Below are 20,202 nucleotides of genomic sequence, written 5' to 3' on the forward strand. Positions count from 1 at the left end.
TCACCTTCCTTCTGCAGCAAATTATGCGTATGGAAAATGAGTTTTCCTGGAAAACCTGGAATTTTAGCTTTTTGAAATATGGCTTTATTAGGAGTATGGCAGCTTGTTAGATAGATCTAAGAAGTCCTCTTCTCCCAGTGTTGGGCCAGAAAAAGAAAGATATCTGAAAGAGGAGCAAGAAAGGATTGGTCTCTTGAAAGAAAAGTTGAGCGGGAGAAAAATAAACAAGACCATGCCCATTCCAGAAAAAGAAGCTGGGCCTCCGCACACAGTCCTGTTACAGCAGCCTATGGTACTTACTCCCATGATATGTGAAACAGTGTTCTCTAGCGCTGTCTGAGTGATCCCTGATATGGCTCTCTGAGGCTAGAGCGGTCCTTCATCTGCCTAGGTGGTCAGCACTAGTCTTTGGAACTAAGGAGGGTTGTGTTGGAGAACCTCCCATGGCAGGAGTTTCTTGCCTGTTTCACAATGCTTCCCACCACAGAGAGGGTGGGAGTGATTCGGCTAACTGGTTAAGGAAAAGGGACGTTCCGGGAAGGGTTCTCTGCAACAATCGCCGGTCAGTTTTTATCAGTGACCAAGACTCCTGGGTGGAAGATTGGAAACTGTTCCAATGGGGCCGCTTTGTGGCCAAGGGATACTGAGTTGATTTTTCTTCCCTGGGAATGAATTGGTTCTGTCCCTCTATTCTGCCTCAAGAACCCCATAACTGAAACTGGGCCTTATTTGTATTTTGAAAGACAGGTAATAGAGCTATGAGAATCAGCCTCCATCACAGGTGTGTCTTCTATAACCTTTGATGGACTGACTTTCCTGGACTCCCAAGTTTACATTTTCCTTCCACAGTTTTTCCAATAAATTCATGAGAAAAGCTTACAAGGTGAAATTATGCCCCAACAATGTCTTAATTAAATATGGGTTAGAAAATATATTGGTGTTTGAAAAGGTAGTGAAAGATTGTTTTTGGCATTCTTGATCTGAGAAAGCACATTTTAAGTGCATTGCTAAAATCAGCAACAGTCATTGAATGTTGGTAAATATTACTATATATATATATATATATATATATATATATATATTACTCCTATTTGTGCTGTTGTCACAGAAATCTCCATTGCTTCTTTTAAATTTCCTCCTCCTCCTCCTCCCCCTCCTCCTGCTCCTCCTTTTGGATAATACAAATATTTGTGGTTGTAGAATTCCTATTGGCCTTCCTTAGCATTTTTGCATCAGGCATTCTACCACTGCTGTAAGTGAAGGTCCATGGGAGAATTCAAATTAAGATCTGTGACATCCAGAAAATCAATGTTGAAGATGCTAGGGCCGCTGGTGGTGAGTGAGCTGAAGCTTGGTGTGGAACTTGGTGGAGTGAGGTCCAGCCACTCCATGGTTTCCCAGGGAGATTCAGTAAAGCTTAACTGCAGCCCACTGCTGTCCACAGAAGAAGGTGAAAACTGAGTGTGTATTGGGGAGAGGGGACCTGGCAAGATCTCATGCGAATTGAAGAGGTCTTCTGCAGCCTTCCCAGAGAATCCATCCATTATGCCATCGAAAGAAGGCTCTTCACTCCCAATTTTTAGAAGGGCAACATCGCTCACCTTTCCCAAGGGGCTCTGGGAATTTAATAAGACTTCAAGGTGCTCATCACTGTCTGTGCCATAGTGATCAAATGAGAGCTGGCCTCCTGAAGACGCTTGTTCAAAGGGAGCAGAAGGCTTGGGGAGGGCAGCAGTAGGGCTTCGGGAAGACCTAGGCATCTTTGGGACTTTTTGAAGACACGAATGATCCTCTCTGGCATCAGCTGGCATTTCTGTTGGTAAAACACAATGGGAATTGTCAAATCACTTCAAATAGAGCATGCCACACAATGTGAATCTTTGGAATGAATGAGTTACACTCAGATGCAGGAGGTGGCTATGCTTCTCTGGTCACTGCTCACTACCCTCTTTCATCTCCAGACCGCTCTATACATCCCTATCCCCCTGACCCCGCCTGGTCTCTCCTCACATAATTTTTTTTCTGGAAATTTCACTTTGTGTTTATCAAATTCTCAAAGCGGGTTCCTTTACCTGCTCCTTCACTGACACCTGTCTGTCCCCTGAGGACACTGTACCCTGGTTACACCCTCAGTGTGGGCTCCTGTACTTCAGAGCAGAAGGTGAGTCTTCCTGCTGCCACTCTCTGATTATTACTCCCCCACCTTATAACTCCTGGTTTTCAGGGTCATGCTGCTCTCCCCACCATCCTACCCCACACAAGGCCTCCTCATCCACTGAAAACTCTATTCCCTAGTTCATTGCCTTTTCCCCACTTCAACTCTTGTCATTCTCTGTGATTTCAGCATCCTCAGAAGTCACCCATTGTCCAGCTGGCCTCTCAGTTCCTTGACATCACCATTGCCCTCAACTTCAGTGATTCCTTCATTTTCACTCTGCTGGACACACCCTGGACCTTATCATTTCCAAATACTTTATCCCTCTGAAAGCTCAATATCAAGCAAAATTTCTCACTCGCAATGCATGCCCTCCTAGTCATCTAACTTACCCAACAACAACAATTTCTCAGTCACAAGGAGTCACTCTAATCTACAGACACCACTATTTTATCACCATTCATCCACCCCTTCTGGTTTTCATTTCTTTTCTTTCCAATCTATATTACCTGGTCCACCATTATAATTATATATAACCCTAATATGCACATAGACCAAATGGCGGAACAACTGAACAACCGAACAACCAGTCACTATGATGTGCGCTGACCATCAGGGGGTGTGCGCAGAACATGGTGAGTGTCGGCAGTGGTGGGTTGGTGGAGCAGGGGAGTGGGGGTGCCAGACCAAGGTGGGGTGCCAATCACTGTCATTGGCGCAAGCCTCTGGTGGTTACTGAAAATTCTTTGCTCCCACCTGCTGCTGGCGCTGGCCCTGCTCACACCTGCTGCCAGAGCCACCACTCAAACCTGCTGCTGGAGCTGCTGTTCGAAACCACTGTCAGTGCCTGGTGCTACCCCTGATTGCTTGGCACCATCAGCAGGTGAGAGTGGTGGCTGCCAGCCCTGATCGCCCCTCAGGGCTTCTCCACTTCCCCCTACTCCTGAGGGGCAATAGGGGTTGGCAGCCGCCTCTCACACCTGCTGATGGCACTAGAGCCACCACTGACACCCACTGCCAGCACTGGCCCTGCTCACACCCACAGCTGGTACAGGAGCCGCTGCTCACACCTGCTGCTGGTGTCTGGCACCAGTCCCAATCACTCCTGAGGGCTTCTTCACCTCCCCCTGCTCCTGAGGGGCAATCAGAGCAGCAGCCACTCCTCGCACCCGCTGACAGTGCTGGCCCCGCTTGCACCTGCTGCTGGCGCTGGCCCCAATCACTTCATGCTATCAGTGGGTGCGAGCAGGGCCAGCGCCATCAGCATGTGGGAGCGGTGGTGGCAGGAGCAGGGCTGCCAGCAGAGAGGGGACAGGGGGCTGTGGTGGGAGGGAAGATGGAGGATGGACTGAGACACGTCCCTGTGCCCACCACAGCCTCGTGGCCCATGGTTCCTTTCAAGGTGCACGAATTTGTGCACTGGGCCCCTAGTTCTCTTATAAATACCCTCAATGTGTTTTCTCTCTTCTCCTTCCACTATTCTCCCATGACAAAACTCCACACTTGGGTAAATCTTACCATCTATATTTTCTGAGCCTACCCTGGATTAGCTGGACATTGTAAGAGAATAATTACACAATGAAACTGACCAGTTTCCTTTACGTTCATGTCAAGACTACAATTGGCATTTAATATTGCCTAGCAATCCTACTGTGTTTCTCCAGAAAACTCAATTTATTCATGATTGATTAATAACTTCTCTTCTTTCCTTGAATCTCCCATGCTCCCCTTCTGCACACTGACTCGCTGCTGACCTTGCCACATACTGTATTTAAAATATAAAGGTGTCTGATATGAACCTTCTCATCTTTCCATCATAAAACTTACAAAGATACATACATCTGTGCCCATCTTTTCCTTCTTCTCTCCTGTCACAATGGAGGAATTGCCTGTTCACTTACTTGTTGTCAGTCTCCCTCACCAGCCTGCAAACTGCCCAAAGGCGGGGACTTGGTCCAGTGCAGCCTTGAGCCTGGACCCTCTTTCTCTGAAACTTTAAGTGTTGTTACCTGAGATTTTTTTCTTTCTATCTACACTTTCTCCTGTGTGACCTTATTCATTTATATGGTTTCAAATTCTAAGTACATATTATATAATTAAAAAAATAAATACATGACTTAAAAGGGGAAAAAGAATATGTCAAAATTTTTTATTGCTAGCTTGAAAGACATTTAAGCATGAATGGACCATCTAATGGGAGATTAATAATTGAATATCATTTTGAGTAGGTAGCACAAAACTTGTTTTATCTTCTCCATCCTTCTCACAATGAAGATAGGGACACTGGGATTAGAACGGTAGAGAGAAATACTATAAAAAGAGAAAAGTTAGGAAACAGTTGGAGCATGAAAACTGTTAAAATGATTGGTGGAAATGTTCTGAGGACAAAGGGACAATGGCAGAGAGGAGTCATCCACAATGCCTTCCTTTGTCTGCTCCAAAGTGGACAGGAAGCTCAGATGGAGTGACCACTGTACCCATAGACTTTCAGTCCCATTTACAGTGAGCAGCTGGGTTTACTCCCTAGAGTACATGTAGGTGCAGAGTATCCTGATGGGCAGAACACAGGCAGTCTTACCTCCACTTTCAATGAGGACATCCAGGAGTTCATCCATCTGCTGACTGCGAGTCATTTGCTATTATGAATTAACCAAAGGAGGACAGAGAAGTCAGAAGGTGGCTTCCTCTTTGATAGGAAATCATTAGAAGCAGCACCACATATTTTTGAACTAGGTTTGGCTAGTTATATTTTTAATTGTGGTAAAATACACAAAACATAAAATTTATCATCTTAACCATTCCTAAGTGTACAGTTCAGTGATATTAAGTACATTCACATTGTTGTGCAACTATCACCACTATCCATCTCCAGAACTTTTGTCATCTTGCAAAAGTGAAACTCTGTCCCCATTAATTAACAACTCCCCATTCCATTCTCCTCCAGGCCTTGCCAACCACCATTCTACTTTCTGTCCCTATGAACCTGACTACTCTAGATACCTTATAGTGGATTCATATATAGTATTTTTCCTTTTGTGACTGGCTTATTTCACTTAGCGTAATGTCTTCAAGGTTCATCCATGTCAGAATTTCCTTCCTCATTAAGGCTGAATAATATTCATTGTATGTATATACCACATTTTGTTTATCCATTCATCCATTGATGGACACGGGTTTGCTTACACCTTTTGACTTTTGTGAATAATGCTACTATAAACATGGGTGTAACTGGTTTTTGGCCCCTTATCTCACTCTGAAGTGAATATGGCCCAAGAATGTGGCTCATATTTCCCTAGTTCTTCATTGCAGTAGTTTGTGGAACTTGTCAACACCTGTAGGGACTGGACCCCGCCCCTCTGGCTCATCGGCATTAAGTAGAGTCTTATTTATGGAAATTCACTTTGCTTGGCCTTTTTCTTTTCTTTTGAAACTGTGATATTTACAGATACCAGGTTGATATTTACAGATACCAGGGAAAGGAAATGGGGAGAACTAAGACATATATTGATCTCACTCCTCTGAGAGTCCAGTCCCAATAAACACAGGTGTCAATAACCAATACAGATGGGAGCACTGTTCCAAGAACGAGCCATTCACCAGTCCAGGAGGCATTAGATGCCTGCAGGGTCTGGCAGGAATGCAAATGGTCCCAATGTAGAACAGGAGAGAAGGGTGGAGTGCTGAACCTATGCTGTGGTTCAAGAAGGCAGTGGCTACACTGCCTCAGGTGACTGTTTTCTGAAAGAAGTGTGGCCTCAGTGTAGACACATCCCCTAATTTTTCTGAAATGAGAAAGCCTAATTTTTGCATAAAATCTCCTACATATTTAAAATAACCAACCTTTCTAATGCCGTGACCCTTTAATACAGTTCCTCATGTTGTGGTGACCCCCAAGCATAAAATTATTTTCTTTGCTACTGCATAACTGTGATTTTGCTACTGTTATGAATCGTAATGTAAATATCTGTGTTTTCCGATGGTCTTAGGCGACCCTGCTAGCGGTTCTCAACCTGTGGGTCGCGACCCACAGGTTGAGAACTGCTGCTGTAGAGCCTAAGACCATCGGATTGAGCACATATGAAGGGTTAGCTGATACTTTATCCAAACTCAAGCCATTTGGAAAATAAGACCATGAATTGCTTTTCTTTTTGTACCTTTTCTTTTGAAAAATTTCAAACATAAATGAACCTCTGTTATTATCCAGCTCCATAACCATCAATATATTGCCAGGAACAGTGAAATTTGAAGCTAGGAAGAACGCCAGAAAGAGTCACACTGACCATTGCTCTCATATATTTGGGTACCTATCTGGTGCCTGGACATTTGGTATTAGAATGGTAGAGATAAGTATTATATCATTTGGAATCATTACAAAGGAGATATTGGCCCTGTTTCATATAAGAGAAGTTGAGTACTTGCCCAGCCTTAGTGGGAGTGCAGCTGTCTGGTGGCCGAGCTGGCACTAAGTCCAGTCATCTGGGTACCCAGACAAACCTCTTCTCTCTCTTGGCCTCACACAGCTTACATACACATCAGCACCTTTCTATAGTTAGCATCTAGACACTGTCCATTCTGGTGGGAGGCACCAGATGCACTCAATACCAGAATCCACATGCATGAACCCATGTAAAACATAGTCCAATTCAGCCAGCCCATTCTTCAATAAAGAACAAATCATGTGGTTACCTGCTTTACTGCATCTTCATAGGATGGAGGCTGTGTTATCTCTGCAACTGTTGAAGTTGACTTAGGAAATGTTGGGGATGGAATTGAAAACTTTGGTCCTGCTTTATCAGAAGAGTGCAAACCAGCCATCTGTGTGAGTCAAATGCAGAAGCAGACAATTCATGTGTCAGATATGGTACTGACTCTGTAATGGAAACTACAGGCTAAATTTTGGGAAAATAGATTTAAGGGAAAAAAGAGAGCGAGGGCTAGGAAAACAAACCCAGTAGATTAACAATAGTATATATCACTATGGACTTATTGCTGGAGGCATTTTAGAATGGGAACCTCACAGATTCATTTCTCGCTCCACGTTGCACCCTATTCTGTTAGGAGAAAGCAAGATGAGAAAAGGAAATGAAGTAAAAGAGTGTAGTCCAATCCAAAGAAGTCCACCACCCTAGGAGTTTCCAGAGTAACTTATCCCCCAGCTGTTCCATTCGGGGCTGGTGCATTTGCAGAGAGCAGCAGGCACGGCTGGGAGAATCTCTTGGAGACCAGCCTCGTGCACTGAGTGTGCCCTGTGGATAGGCCACTCCAACGTTTGTCTCCAGGACCCTGACCCCGGCAGGCAGTATGCTGCACTTCTGTGTTGGCCATCATGCTTGCTCCTTATCACCTCCCCGCTGTCCCTGGACTCCCCACATCCTGGGTCCTTCCCGTCCCTAACTCTTCCACCTGCTGAAATGCATCATCTCTTCCTTTTTTTTTGCAGAGATATTGCACTCTGACCCCAACGTTCTGGATCCCTCTGATTCTTTCCACAGATCCATGTATTTCACTTTCTCCAGCAGTATGTCCCATGCTCCCCTATTTCAGCTTCACGGAAACTGGTTTGTTCGCCACGGTGTCTCACAAACATACCAGGGTCATGTTATTCACCATGACTTCTAGAATAACGCCGGGAAATGACTTCTTGAAGTACCTCCTATAACTTATATTGGTACATCCATTTCAGGCCTGTTTCTATCTAAAATGTCATTTATTTCTGCCATTTATTCAGTAATGGGAACCTCATCATTGGGATGAAAAGAATCCACAGAAGAAAGAAGAGGCAAAGTCAACCCCAAGTTTAAACCTTTTTCCCGATGCCTACCTTTTGCTGTACACCTGGGCTTTGGGGACAAGGATTGCCCATAGCACCATGACTGCTGTCTGCCTGGGCTCCAGAGAAAGGGGGGTGGAGGCCGGCAGGCTGCGGGGAGAAGCTTGCAGGATGGCCCTCATGTACCCCTGAGTTCTGTAGAAAGAAAGAAGCACAAGTTAAGCGACCATCAGTGGCATTCTTGAGAGTAGCCTTTGTTGAAACAACTGGCCCTGGTAAATTCCATTACCAAAGTCTCAGTTCTGGCTTTTATGTATCACCTACTGCTCAAAACATTCAGGGGCTCCTACATATCCACAGCATAGGGTTCCGCTTCTTTACCCCAACGTTAGTGTTAAGACTTTAGTCAAGGACTAGTTCCTTCTGCAAGTTTAAGTTCCACGAATCCCTCTATGAGCTTCCCTTAGCATGCCCTGTACATGCTACCTCCCTATCGTTTTTTTATCCCCTCATGGAATGCCCTTTCCCCCTTTTTGAACTCTACACTTTCTTTTAAGTCTACCCCCTTCTCAAAGCCTTACCAGACTTTTCTAGCCCTTCATGATCAATCTGCCACCCCTACCCCCACCACAATGTCATAGACACAAGTCAGTAATGTTATCCTGGATTGCTCAATATATTTTTATCAAGCAATCACTCATGTCTTCAAAGGGTGCTTTGTAAACTGTAAATCACTGTACGAATGTTGGTTCTTCTGGAGAGTATCGATATCGTTAGAACTGAATGTGCAGAGCTATGTAAAAAGGGCTGTGTTTACCTTTGTTGCCCAGGACACTATGCATTCAGTAAATGTTGTCAATGATGATGATAATGCATTTCAGTCCCAACTCCTCCCAAATGGGTGGGCATCATTCATTTGAATGTATTGCTCCACTGGGTTTGCAAAAATGTCTTCTCATTCCCTATGGCCACACCTCTACACCCAGAGTAGAGAATAGTCAGTGTGAAAGGAGCATGTACTTTAGAATCAGATAATCCCAGTTTCATCTCCCCGAGCCACACTTTTCCCAGTGGCAAATTAAGAATAATGAATCAGAGGCCAAAAGATTGTTGTGACAATTAACAAGATTACTCATACACATATACATGTACATGGCAGGAGTGCAATTAGTGTCAGTTTTCTTCCTTCTCTCTTTCTAATGCCATTGCACTCAGAATCTTTTCATGATGTAATCCAAGCATGTCACACTCGCGCTGGTGGGCCACGAGTTTGACATGCTTGATGTAACCTTTTCTCAGATAGACTTAAAGAGATGTTCCTAACAATTCTTTGGCTTCATAGACAAAGTAAAGTCTTTGATGATCACCTTGGTCTAGTCTGTGAAACAGTTACTCTTCTGAGCTGTCTCCTACAATTCCGCTCTCATTCTAGCCCAGGCACACTGGCTTTCCACCTGATGCTTGAACATTCCATGCACGCTCCCTCCTAGGGCCTTGGCACTTGCTGTTCCTCCTTTGTCTAGAGTGCCTGCACCCCAAATATTCACAAGGCTTTCTCCTTTACTTCTTGAAAGCTTTGCTCAAATGTCCCTGGCCCCTTTACTTAAGGTTGCAAATTTCCAAACTTCTCACCCCCCTTCTCTGCTTTCTCTCTATAAGATGTATCATCTTCTAATACATTATATATTTTATTTATTTTTTAAATTTGCTGTCTGCCTCCCCATGAGAATAGGGATTTTTTTGGGTTAGTTCAGCACTAGTTCCCAGAGACTGGAAGAGGGTCTGGGCTGGCACACAGTAGGTGCTCAGTAAATATTTGCACTCTGCAGACCACCACACAGAGACCAGGTAACTTCCCCTTTGGCTCTTGGAATGAATTGGTTGGGCCTATGCTGAGGCTTGGTGCCAAGGAATCCTAAAACAGAGTTTGGCAATCTACAGCCCTGGGAGCCAAACCTGTTTTTGTAAATAAAGCTTTATTGGAACGCAGCCACGTGCACTTGTTTATAAGCTGTCTGCAGCTGTTTTCATGCTGCAGGGGAGGGTTGAGTAGTTGTGACAGAGACCATAATGCTCCCAAAGCCAAACATATTTCTTATCCAGCTTTTTACAGAACCAGGGTGCCCATCTCCGCCCCAGAGAAGCAAGCCCGTCTGTTCGGAAGGCCCCAGAATCTCCGTGTCCGGGAGGTGCTGTTGGACTTTGAAAGTTCCAACACCAGCTCTTAGCTCTGCAACTCCACACCCCACTTCCAGGAAGGGGGTGCAGCAAGGCGGGGGTGGGCAAGGCATTCTTACCTGTGCAGTACACACCTGGGTGCTGGCAGGTGAGGAGACCCCGTGCCCTTCTCCCTGAGCACCTGCCGATGAAGGTAGGAAGTAATGGTTGTTCGGCGACGGGGGCAAGCTGATGTGCTGCGGGCTCTTCACGGCCCCCAGAGGCGAGTGCTGCGGCGAGCACTGCGGGCTGAGGAACGTGGAGGACAGTGCGTGGGCTTGCCCCGAGGCCTCCAGGCAGTGGCCGCTGCCCGGGGGCAGCAGGAGCGGAGCGGCGCCGCCCGCCTGCGCCTGGCTGTCCGGGCCGCCGGGTCTGTGCGCGGAGACCTGCCGGGACGCGAAGGGGCAGCTGGAGGCCGCGTCCTCCTGCTTGATGGGCGCCCCCAGGAAGGGCGGGGGCTCCTGCTCGGCGCCCTTGCTCCTCTTCTGCTTCTGCAGCTGCAGGCGCAGCTCCTCCACGTGCCGCTGCTCCTGCTGCAGCTTCCAGGTGAGCTCGTTGATCACCTTCTGCTTCTCCACCAGCATCTTGTCCTTCTCGGAGTCCAGCCCGTCCAGCTCGGGAGGGACGCCGCCGCCGTGCAGGCTGCTGACCAGGCTCTCGTCGGGGCACAGGCGCCCCGGGGACGGGTGCAGGCCGAAGGAGGGCGACGCGTCGTGGAAGGTGTCGGGCAGGGACCCGGCCAGCGACAGGTCGGACGAGGCGGGCGAGATGGGGGGGCTGGAGCTGGTGCTGCCGAAGTGGTAGAAGCCGTTGGACAAGGCGCCGGCGGACGGGGAGGACTGGTAATGGGGCAGAGCACCGGTGGGCGTGACGGGAAAGGTGACGGTGGTGATGTCCCCGAAGCTGGGCACGGGGCTCCCCGAGCAGTCCTGGAAGGGCCGCAGCCGGTCCATGAGCGCCGTCTTGGTGCCTGACACGGGCAGGCCTCGGAGTCGAAGCTGCTGTCTTAACTCGGAAACCTGAAGAAAGCCGGGCACGTTACTGTGCTGTCAATGACGACGTTTTAAACGTGCATTATTATTACATTAACTTTGAAAGATCGCAAATGCAGTTTCACAGTGTCCACTTCTCTTTTTATTATTGCCTTCGCACTTCCTCCCCTGGGCCCAATATAAATCAGTTTTGCACAGTTTTAATAATGCTCTTAAGATGTGTCATAGACCATGTTTTCATGGCTCCAGGATTATAGACATATCCTAGAAATGTCGAGCCCACACGAACTACAGAGGCACCTCTGTGCTGCCCGCCAATCCCATCCTGGTCCTGTCCCCATTTTACAGATGAGAAGACTGATACCTGCCTAAGTTCAGGCATCAGCTGGCAACCAGCCATCCTGCAGCAGGCTAACACCCCCTACTCGTCCTCCTTGTGGGCGATTCTCAAACCTGAGCAGGTGCCAGAACCCAGGCCTGCGGGTTCTTACACAGGTGGTGGTGGTGGTGGTGGTGGGGGGGGGCTGGGGTTCTTACACAGGTAGAGAGGCCCCTGGGGGTTCTTACACAGGTGGTGGTGGTGGTGGTGTGGGTGGGGGGGGGGGCTGGGGTTCTTACACAGGTAGCAGGGCCCCTGGGGGTTCTCACACAGGTAAGCTGGGGCCCTACACCAGTTTCTGGCTCCGTGGGTCAGGGGTGGGGGCTGAGAGGTGCCTTTCTGACAAGTTCCCAGGGGTGCTGATGCCGTGGTCCCGGCCCTGTGTTGGGGAACCACAGCTGTACATGAACACCCTGTCCTGAGTTTAACAGCTGGCGGACAGCGGTGCTCTACTGAGAGAGAGATGTGTGGCAATAAGACCCTCAATTCAAATGCTGGCCCTGATCTTCCTAGTTCAGTGTCACCCTGTGCCCCAGCTCCACTTCTGCATGATGGAGGCAATCCTACCACCTTATATTCTCTCGTGAGGATTAAGGCAGCTTAAACAGTGGAAAGCCCTGGGAAGAGTACCTTGCACATGGTCAGTGCATGTAGGGGCTGTTATTGTTATGTGGATGCACATATAATTATCTCATCCCTGCACTTTTTCATGTTCATGAATTTTAACCATCAGATATCTAAAAAACTAGAAACTAAATAAATAATAATGCATACAAATGATGGAATACTTCAGATCTATTAAAACTGATGCTATAAATATTTGTTGACATAAAAATAATTATTTATGGTATAGTATTACGTTTAAAAGGTTTCAATTACTTTATTCTATTTTCTAAGAAATATATATATATATGTACACACATATATATATACACACAGTACACACACACACACACATATATATATGTATATATATATTTATATATATATATTACATATATATATATAAATATATATTCATATACACTATATATATATATATAGTGTATATGAATATATATTTAAGCCTGTGCTTGCAGATTATAATATCTGGATAAAGATGTGCTAATATGTTAACAATGGTTCTCTTTATCTGTATTTCCTAAGTAGTTCCCATAAGCATATTACTTTTATAATTAAAACAGGAGCCATATTAAATATCTAAATGTCAATAATTCCATGAAACAGCTAGAAGAATATATACAAAAATATCCTTCTGATATTCTGTAGGGGAAGACCTTTTGAGCATAAAAGCAAAGAAGCTAATCATCAAAAGTTGACAAAAATATTTGAAAACTCCTATCAGTCACGAAATGAAGATGCAAATGCAAATAGAATTTTAAGAAAACATAGTTGCAGGGAAAATAATAAAGTATTAGTATGCTCAATGGGCCAAGTGTGTTTAAAAACCCCGAAGAGAAAGATGGACACCCACATACAAATGGGCAATGGACATCATCCAACTCTTCACAAAAGAGAACATTTTTAAATGGCCAATAATGTATGTGTACCATCATTAGTAGTCTAAGATTTGCAAACAAAAAATATACATATTTTTGTATTCATCTAATTGACAAAGAAATTTGCAATAGCACTTTGTGTTACTTAAATAGCAGCAAAAATAAATGAATAAAAAATTTTAAATTAGAGAGAGAGAGAGAGAGAGAGAGAGAGAGATTGATATGAGAGGCAATCAATAGGTTGCCTCCTGACTGGGGATCGAACCCACAACTTGGGATGTGCCCTGACCAGGAATCGAACCCACCACCTTTTGGTGTATGGGACGATGCTCCAACCAACTGAGACACACTGGCCAAAGCTAAAAATGTTTTTTGTTTGTGTTTGTTTGTTTTGTTTTTAAGCTCTTTTATACTTAACTAGATGCCCAGTGCATGAAATTCGTGCACAGGAGGGGGGTTCCTCAGCCCAGCCTGCACCCTCTCGCAATCCAGGACCACTGGCTCTTAACCACTCTGCCTGCCTGCCTGATACCCCTAACTGCTTGCCTGCCTGCCTGATCGCCCCTAATGGCCTCTGCCTGCCTGCCTGATCACCCTAACCCAGTGGTCAGCAAACTCATCAGTCAACAGAGCCAAATATTAACAGTACAACGATTGAAATTTCTTTTGAGAGCCAAATTTTTTAAACTTAAACTTCATCTAATGCCACTTCTTCAAAATAGACTCACCCAGGCCGTGGTATTTTGTGGAAGAGCCACACTCAAGGGGCCAAAGAGCCGCATGTGACTCGCGAGCTGCAGTTTGCCGACCACGGCCCTAACCACTCTGCCTGCCTGCCTGATCACCCTAACCACTTGCCTGCCTGCCTGATGGCCCCTAAACCACTCTGCCGGCCTGCCTGATCACCCCTAACTGCTCATCTGCCTGCCTGATTGTCCCTAACTGCCTCTGCCTTGGCCCCCACCGCTGTGGCTTCATCCGGAAGGACATCTGGAATGACGTCCAGAAGGTCATTTGACTGTCTGGTCTAATTAGCGTATTATGCTTTTATTATTATAGATACTAGGCTATTCTGAGTGTGGTCCGTGGACCAGCAGCACTGGCAGCATCGGGGAGCATGTTAGAAATGCAGAATCTCAGGCCCCTCCCAGACCTACTGAATCGAAAGCTGCATTTACCCAGAGCCCCTGTGACTCGTGTGCACACCCATGTCTGAGAAGTGCTAATATTGCTTCTGGGACTAGCGAGGCACAAATGTTCAGGACAGAAAGTGGGCAATATGTAGCAAGAACTTCTAAAAACGGTAATATGTTTTGGTTCAGAAATTCCATTCCTATGTATTTAGCCTGGGGAGATATTTAGATAAATTAATAAATGTATGTACAAATTATATTTTTAACAGTAAACATTTGGAAGCAAGTTAAATGTCCAACAGAGGAATGTTAACTGGGTGGTGAAATAACATGCTGCTATTAAAAATTAAAAGATTTTTTACTATTAAGAGTTATAAAAAATGTTCATATGTTAAACAAAAATGCATGTCAGAAATTTATGCTCACATAATTATTTTAAAGCAAAATATGTCCATATGCATTTCAAGACTAAAAGGAAATAGAATCTGTTATGTGAGTCAACTGCCTTTTAAAATACTCTTTACTTCTCTCTACACAAATGTATTTCAATAGTGAATAAGATTATTTCACACTCAGCTCAAAGGTATTTTAAAAGGATAACGACAATTTACACTGCCCCAAGCAATACATATGCTCTCCTTCCCTCCCCCCAGTCTTGCTAACATTGCTTTTATTTTAGATTTTCTTTTAGATTTGCTGGTTGGAAAAAGTGCAAAGTGCCAACTCATTGTTTTAATTTTGAATTACTTACAATTAATGAGTTCTGCATTTATTTTTGGAATCTGTTCTGGCACTGAATAATTTAAAGTACATTATCAAATAATGCAGCTCATATTCTAAAGTAAACTGAATGCTGGTTGAGTTCAGTTTACCTTACATTTCAGAATATTATGCTGTGTGGGCATGCTTGGGACAAAGTTTTGTATACATCTCCTTCCTACATTCATTGGTGTTTCAATCATTGATAATATAAACCATTTATTATGGAAAATTTCAAACATACATTAAAGTAGATAGAAAAATATAATGAACCCCATATAACCACCAACCACTTCCAATAATTATCAACTCATGCCCAATCTTGTTTCATTTATATCCAAACCACTTCTTCACCTACGTTGTCTGAATTATGTTTCAAGAAATCGTATAATTTAATCTGTAAAAATTTGGTATCTATCTCTAAAAGGTAAGTACTTTAACAAATACACACAGATACAATACCATTATCACATCTAAAAAATATGAACCATTATTTCTTAGTCTCTATCAAATATTGCCCCAGTTTGTAAATTTCCCATTCACCTTCACATTCTTATTCTCTCTCTCTACCACCAGTTTGTTAGAAACTGGATACAAAACAAACACAAAAAATGGATTGTGATATTACTGCTTGTAAGTTTTTAATGAGAAACCAAACTCTATTCTCAGTACTTTCCTCCCTTAATTTCTATGTAGCAAAACATGAGCATTTATGGAAAATATCACCTCATTGCCTTACCTTTCTGGTTATTTAAAAATATATATATGTTTGTATTGGTTTTAGAGAGGAGAGGTAGGGAGAGGGAAAGAGAGAGAGAGAAACATCAATGTGAGAGAGAAACATCAATTGATTGCCTCCAGTACACCCTGACTGGGCATCAAACCTGCAACCTAGGTAAGTGCCTTGACCGGGAATCAAACCAGTGACCTTTCGGTGCACAGGACAACACTCAACCAACTGAGCAACACTGGCCAGGCTCTGATTACTTTTTTGGAGGGTCACCTTCATTAATTCCTCTTATTTCTTCCTTTCCCAAAGTGTGATTACATTATTTGCTTCCCTTATTCCTCTTCTCTCCTTCCTTTCTCTCTGTTCCATCCTCCTCTCCACTCTTTCCATTTTGCTCTCCTATCTCATTCACTCTTCTAGTTTCAACCCTCCCCACTATGAAAACAATCCCCAAATTTCTGTCCCTATGCCCAACAACACAGCTGAGGCTGACCAACTTGGTATATTTCTAACAGAACCTGCTGGTAGCTGAGACTCAGCTTTCCCAGACTGAATAAACTTGCCAGTGTCCTCTCACATCAGCTCCTCAAGCTAACGTCCCATTTTGTGTTATTGTGGTAGAAGACATGTCACATAAATCTCACCATTTAATCATTCCTCAGTGGCACCAGTACATCAACAATGTTGTGCAAATATCAGCACGATCATCTCCAGAACCTTTTCGGGATCTCAAATTGAACCTCTGTCCCCGTGAAACACTAACTCCCCATTCTCACCTCCCCCTTCCCCGGTAACCCGCATCTACTTTCCGTCTCTATGAAGTTGACTACGCGAGGTACCTCATATACATGGACTCAGACAATATGTGTCTCTGTGTCTGGCTTATTTCACGGTGTAATGTTTTCCAGGTGAGAGAGCCTGCTTGATCTCGATGGGTTTATGATCTGGGGAGTGGAAAGTGGTACCCCTACGGCTCTGGAGAGCGTTGTCATGCGCTTGGCATCCCCGTCTAGGTTTATGGATGCCAAGTTCAAACCTGAGCACTTGTATTCCAAGTGGGAGGAACAGAGAAACCTTTGATATTAGGACCCAAGATACACATTATTTACTGGTGTTGGCACTTGGCAGCCGTGGAATTTCCTTTAATTTGAAATAATCCCAATCCTATCTCCCCTCAAAGAAGATAATGACCAAGTACTGAACGTGGGAATGAGGGTGGCAATGAGGACGGAGACAGGACCATGGCACTGGCCCAGTGAAGACGAGGGGACCTTTATGAATTTAGTCTTTTGGGAAACATGCTAAGTAAGATCCTTTGTGGGTAAACAGGTGTCATCATTGAGAGTGAGGAGGCGCTGCAGACAGCAGGTGTGCTCACACAGTGGAGCAGCAAGGCACTGCGCTCACCCTTTTCAGTTCTGTGTGAATCCTGGGTGAATGCATGCGCCATGCTGAGGGTTCCTCCGAACCACACCAGGCTCAGCTCAAAGCTCAGGGGCATCTCAGTAACTGAGGGTCCGTGGTCAGTGAGCAGAGTAATCTGCTAGCACATACATATCATGTTGCTGTTACATTTCAGAAGATCCCTGACTGGATTTCATAGACTAGTACATTGCTTTAAATTATATAATGGACATAGAGTTACCAACATTTTTTCTTGTTAAATAAGGACTAGTATCCTTACTTAATAACTAGAAGCCCGGTGCACAGGGTCCCTCGGCCTGGCCTGTGCCCTCTCGCAACCTGGGACCTCTTGGGGGATGATCCTCGCAGGCTCGATCCAGACAGGAGGGAGCCCGATCCTGTGCGTTGAGCATCTGTCCCCTGGTGGTCAGTGTGCATCATAGCAACCAGTCAACAGGTAGTTCAGTCACTTAGGCATGCATATATATATATATGCATATGTTTATATATATATATATATATAAAATTTCTTTTAATAAAAGGAAACAAAACTTTCTCAGAAACACTCAGCTTTCATCTATCATCATTTCCTACTGGAATGTATCTTTCAGCATTCAAAACATTGGGAGAAAATAAGTACTTTGAATAAATATTAGATCTGTGGAACATACTTAGATTTATGAAAAGCCCTTTATATGGTTTTTATTTTCCTAATTTTATCAGAGATTGGTAAGAGGTCATCATGGGATTGACCACTGGCTCAGAGCTCATATCAATCCCATAGTACTCTTTGTACTACGCTCTATCATGTATATACGATTCCATTTGATTTTCATGATAAACCATTTATGCAAATGAGGAATCTGAGATGCTAAAAATTAAGAAACTAACCCAAGATTGCATAGCCAGTCAAGGTTGGGTATTTAACCATAACAGTTAATACTCTGTCACTTACTGAGTCTCTCCCACATTCTTCTTCATCATGTTCTATACAAGACATCAGTTGGTGAAAATGTTATTTAAAATCTACTGATGTATTTGTTTAAAAAAAGAAAAGAAAATCATGCAGAATCCTATACCTTCAGATCATCCAGGTTTGATGGGAGTGGGCCTGGCTTGAGAGAAGAGACACCAGTTTGTCCAGAAAAACTGTTTTTGACAGGAGACAAAGGGGTACTGCTCAGTGGTGTTGAAGAAGAGTTTGGATTTCTGACCATCTGCTCGTTTGGTTCCCTGAAAACAGACAAAAAAGAGGGACTTAAAATACAGTCAGATCTATATATTGTGATATACAATAAGAAATAGATACTTGGGCCCTGGCTGGTTTGGCTCAGTGGATAGACCGTCGGCCTGGGGACTGAAGGGTCCCAGGTTCTATTCCAGTCAAGGGCACATGCCCGGGTTGTGGGCTCGATCCCCAGTAGGGGTCGTGCAGGAGGCAGCCAATCAATGATTCTCTCTCATCATTGATGTTTCTATCTCTCTCTCTCCCTCTCCCTTCCTCTCTGAAATCAATAAAAAATATATTAAAAAAAAAGAAATATATACTTGGTGTTCATACAGTTTCTGGCTCACGGCTAAAACCCTTGGGATTTGCCAAGTGATGAGAGTGACAAAGGTGTATCTTGTTATGTTAATGAGGTGGCTTTTGGACTCTGTCTAAGGAGGGATGCTGGCTGCCAGGAGAATCCATCCTGTGATTAGAGGGTAGAAACTGTTAGTCCCACCGCCTTCCGTGGCCTCCAGGCAGGGTGAGGGATTGGAGATTGAATTCACCAATGGCCAATGATGCAATCATCCCTGGCTTTGCCATGAAGCTTCCGTAAAAACCTAAAAGGTTAGGGGTCAGAAAGTTTCTGGGTTGGTGACCACGGGGAGGTGCTGGCAGAGTAGCTGGCTTGGAGAGGGCTTGGAAGCTCCATGCCCCCTCCCCACACCTTGCCCTATGCATCTCTTCCATCTGGCTGTTCCTCAGCTGTATTCTTTCATAATAAACCAGTGATCTAGTGAGTAAAATGTTTCTCTGCGTTCCATGAGCTGCTCTAGCACATTAATCAAACCCAAGGAGAAGGTTGTGGGAATCTGATCTATAGTTGGTTGACCAGAAGCCCATGTAACAGTTCTGGACAACTTCTGGCATCTTAAGAAGCTGAGAAGGCAGGGGGAGGAAAACCACAGCAGGCTAGCTGGCAAGTGGCAAGTCACACTCGGGCTGAGTCTGGGGGAGACCAGAGGGAGTGGTGGAGACTTTGTCATATGGGTGGGCATATCCATGCATCATTTAGCAGATGCAGCCCTGTGGAGCAGAAGCAAGCCTGTGGAGCTTGATTCTACTCAGCATAATGGCCAGCGTCACCCAAAGCTGAACAGGGAGACAGCTGGAACCTCTCTGTTCCACTTGCAGTCTCAACGTGCTCACACCTCCCTTTTCCCAGGGAGGCCTCTTATCAGGGACACTGATTGCCTTGCTCCCTCCCGGCCTATGTTCCTGAAAAGGTGTGCCCAGTTTCCAAACATAACAGGTGAGGCACGATGCGGCATGGGCCTTGGCCACAGGTGCTGGCCCGGTGTCCGGGTAGAGAGGAGCCACCACCCTGTGCAGCCCAGGCTCTGGGACTCACTTGAGCTGAGCGGGGTGGATGCTGGCGTAGCCGAAGCGCTGCTGCTGCTGCTGGCTGAGGATCTGCAGCTGCAGGAACAGCTGCTGCTGCTGCAGCAGCCGCGCGTAGGCCGAGTCCATGGGCGGCGGCGACTTCTCCGCCTTCTGGTCCGGGGGGATGTACTGGTGGTACTTGAGCTTCTTCACCTTTGGCTTGGGGTCCTTGGGCTTCTTGTGGCGGTTCTTACTGTCGCTCAAGGACTTGGACTGCAAGAGGATGGAGACGAACATGGCTTTAGGTGATGGAGAGAATGACTGGCGTCATGGAAACACGCGAGGGGGTTCTGTCCGATAGATGTTCTCGAATCTCAGACATACAGACAGCAAAGCACAATGTGCAAGGAGACCCTGTGACACTGAGATGTCTAATGAATCGGAAGCACACCCCTTAGGTGGGAGTCTTGAACCTTACAAGTGGCTCCTGGAGCGTTTTCCTCCCAGAGTAGAGTGAGGACACTTTCCTCACCTCAAACCAACTGCCGTCTAACACATTCTGATCTTGGGG

General features: G+C 45.2%; 1 protein-coding gene across 2 annotated transcripts in view; it reads right to left on the minus strand.

Annotated features, from left to right (window-relative positions):
* Positions 1 to 1,241: 1,241 nt before the first annotated feature.
* Positions 1,242 to 20,202, minus strand: part of MYOCD (myocardin) — a 45,093-nt gene continuing 26,132 nt past the window's right edge. The window contains exons 5-11 of one of the 2 annotated variants that reach the window (XM_054709493.1): positions 19,660 to 19,904; positions 18,118 to 18,271; positions 10,223 to 11,161; positions 7,977 to 8,120; positions 6,842 to 6,970; positions 4,734 to 4,791; positions 1,242 to 1,813 (exon numbers count right to left, since the gene is read on the minus strand). In XM_054709493.1, the coding sequence (XP_054565468.1) occupies positions 1,242 to 1,813; positions 4,734 to 4,791; positions 6,842 to 6,970; positions 7,977 to 8,120; positions 10,223 to 11,161; positions 18,118 to 18,271; positions 19,660 to 19,904 (2,241 nt within the window). The remainder of the gene's footprint in view (positions 1,814 to 4,733; positions 4,792 to 6,841; positions 6,971 to 7,976; positions 8,121 to 10,222; positions 11,162 to 18,117; positions 18,272 to 19,659; positions 19,905 to 20,202) is intronic. The other variant, XM_054709494.1, reaches the window with a different exon arrangement.

Source organism: Eptesicus fuscus, chromosome 20 (assembly GCF_027574615.1).
Source record: "Eptesicus fuscus isolate TK198812 chromosome 20, DD_ASM_mEF_20220401, whole genome shotgun sequence".
NCBI lineage: Eukaryota > Metazoa > Chordata > Mammalia > Chiroptera > Vespertilionidae > Eptesicus > Eptesicus fuscus.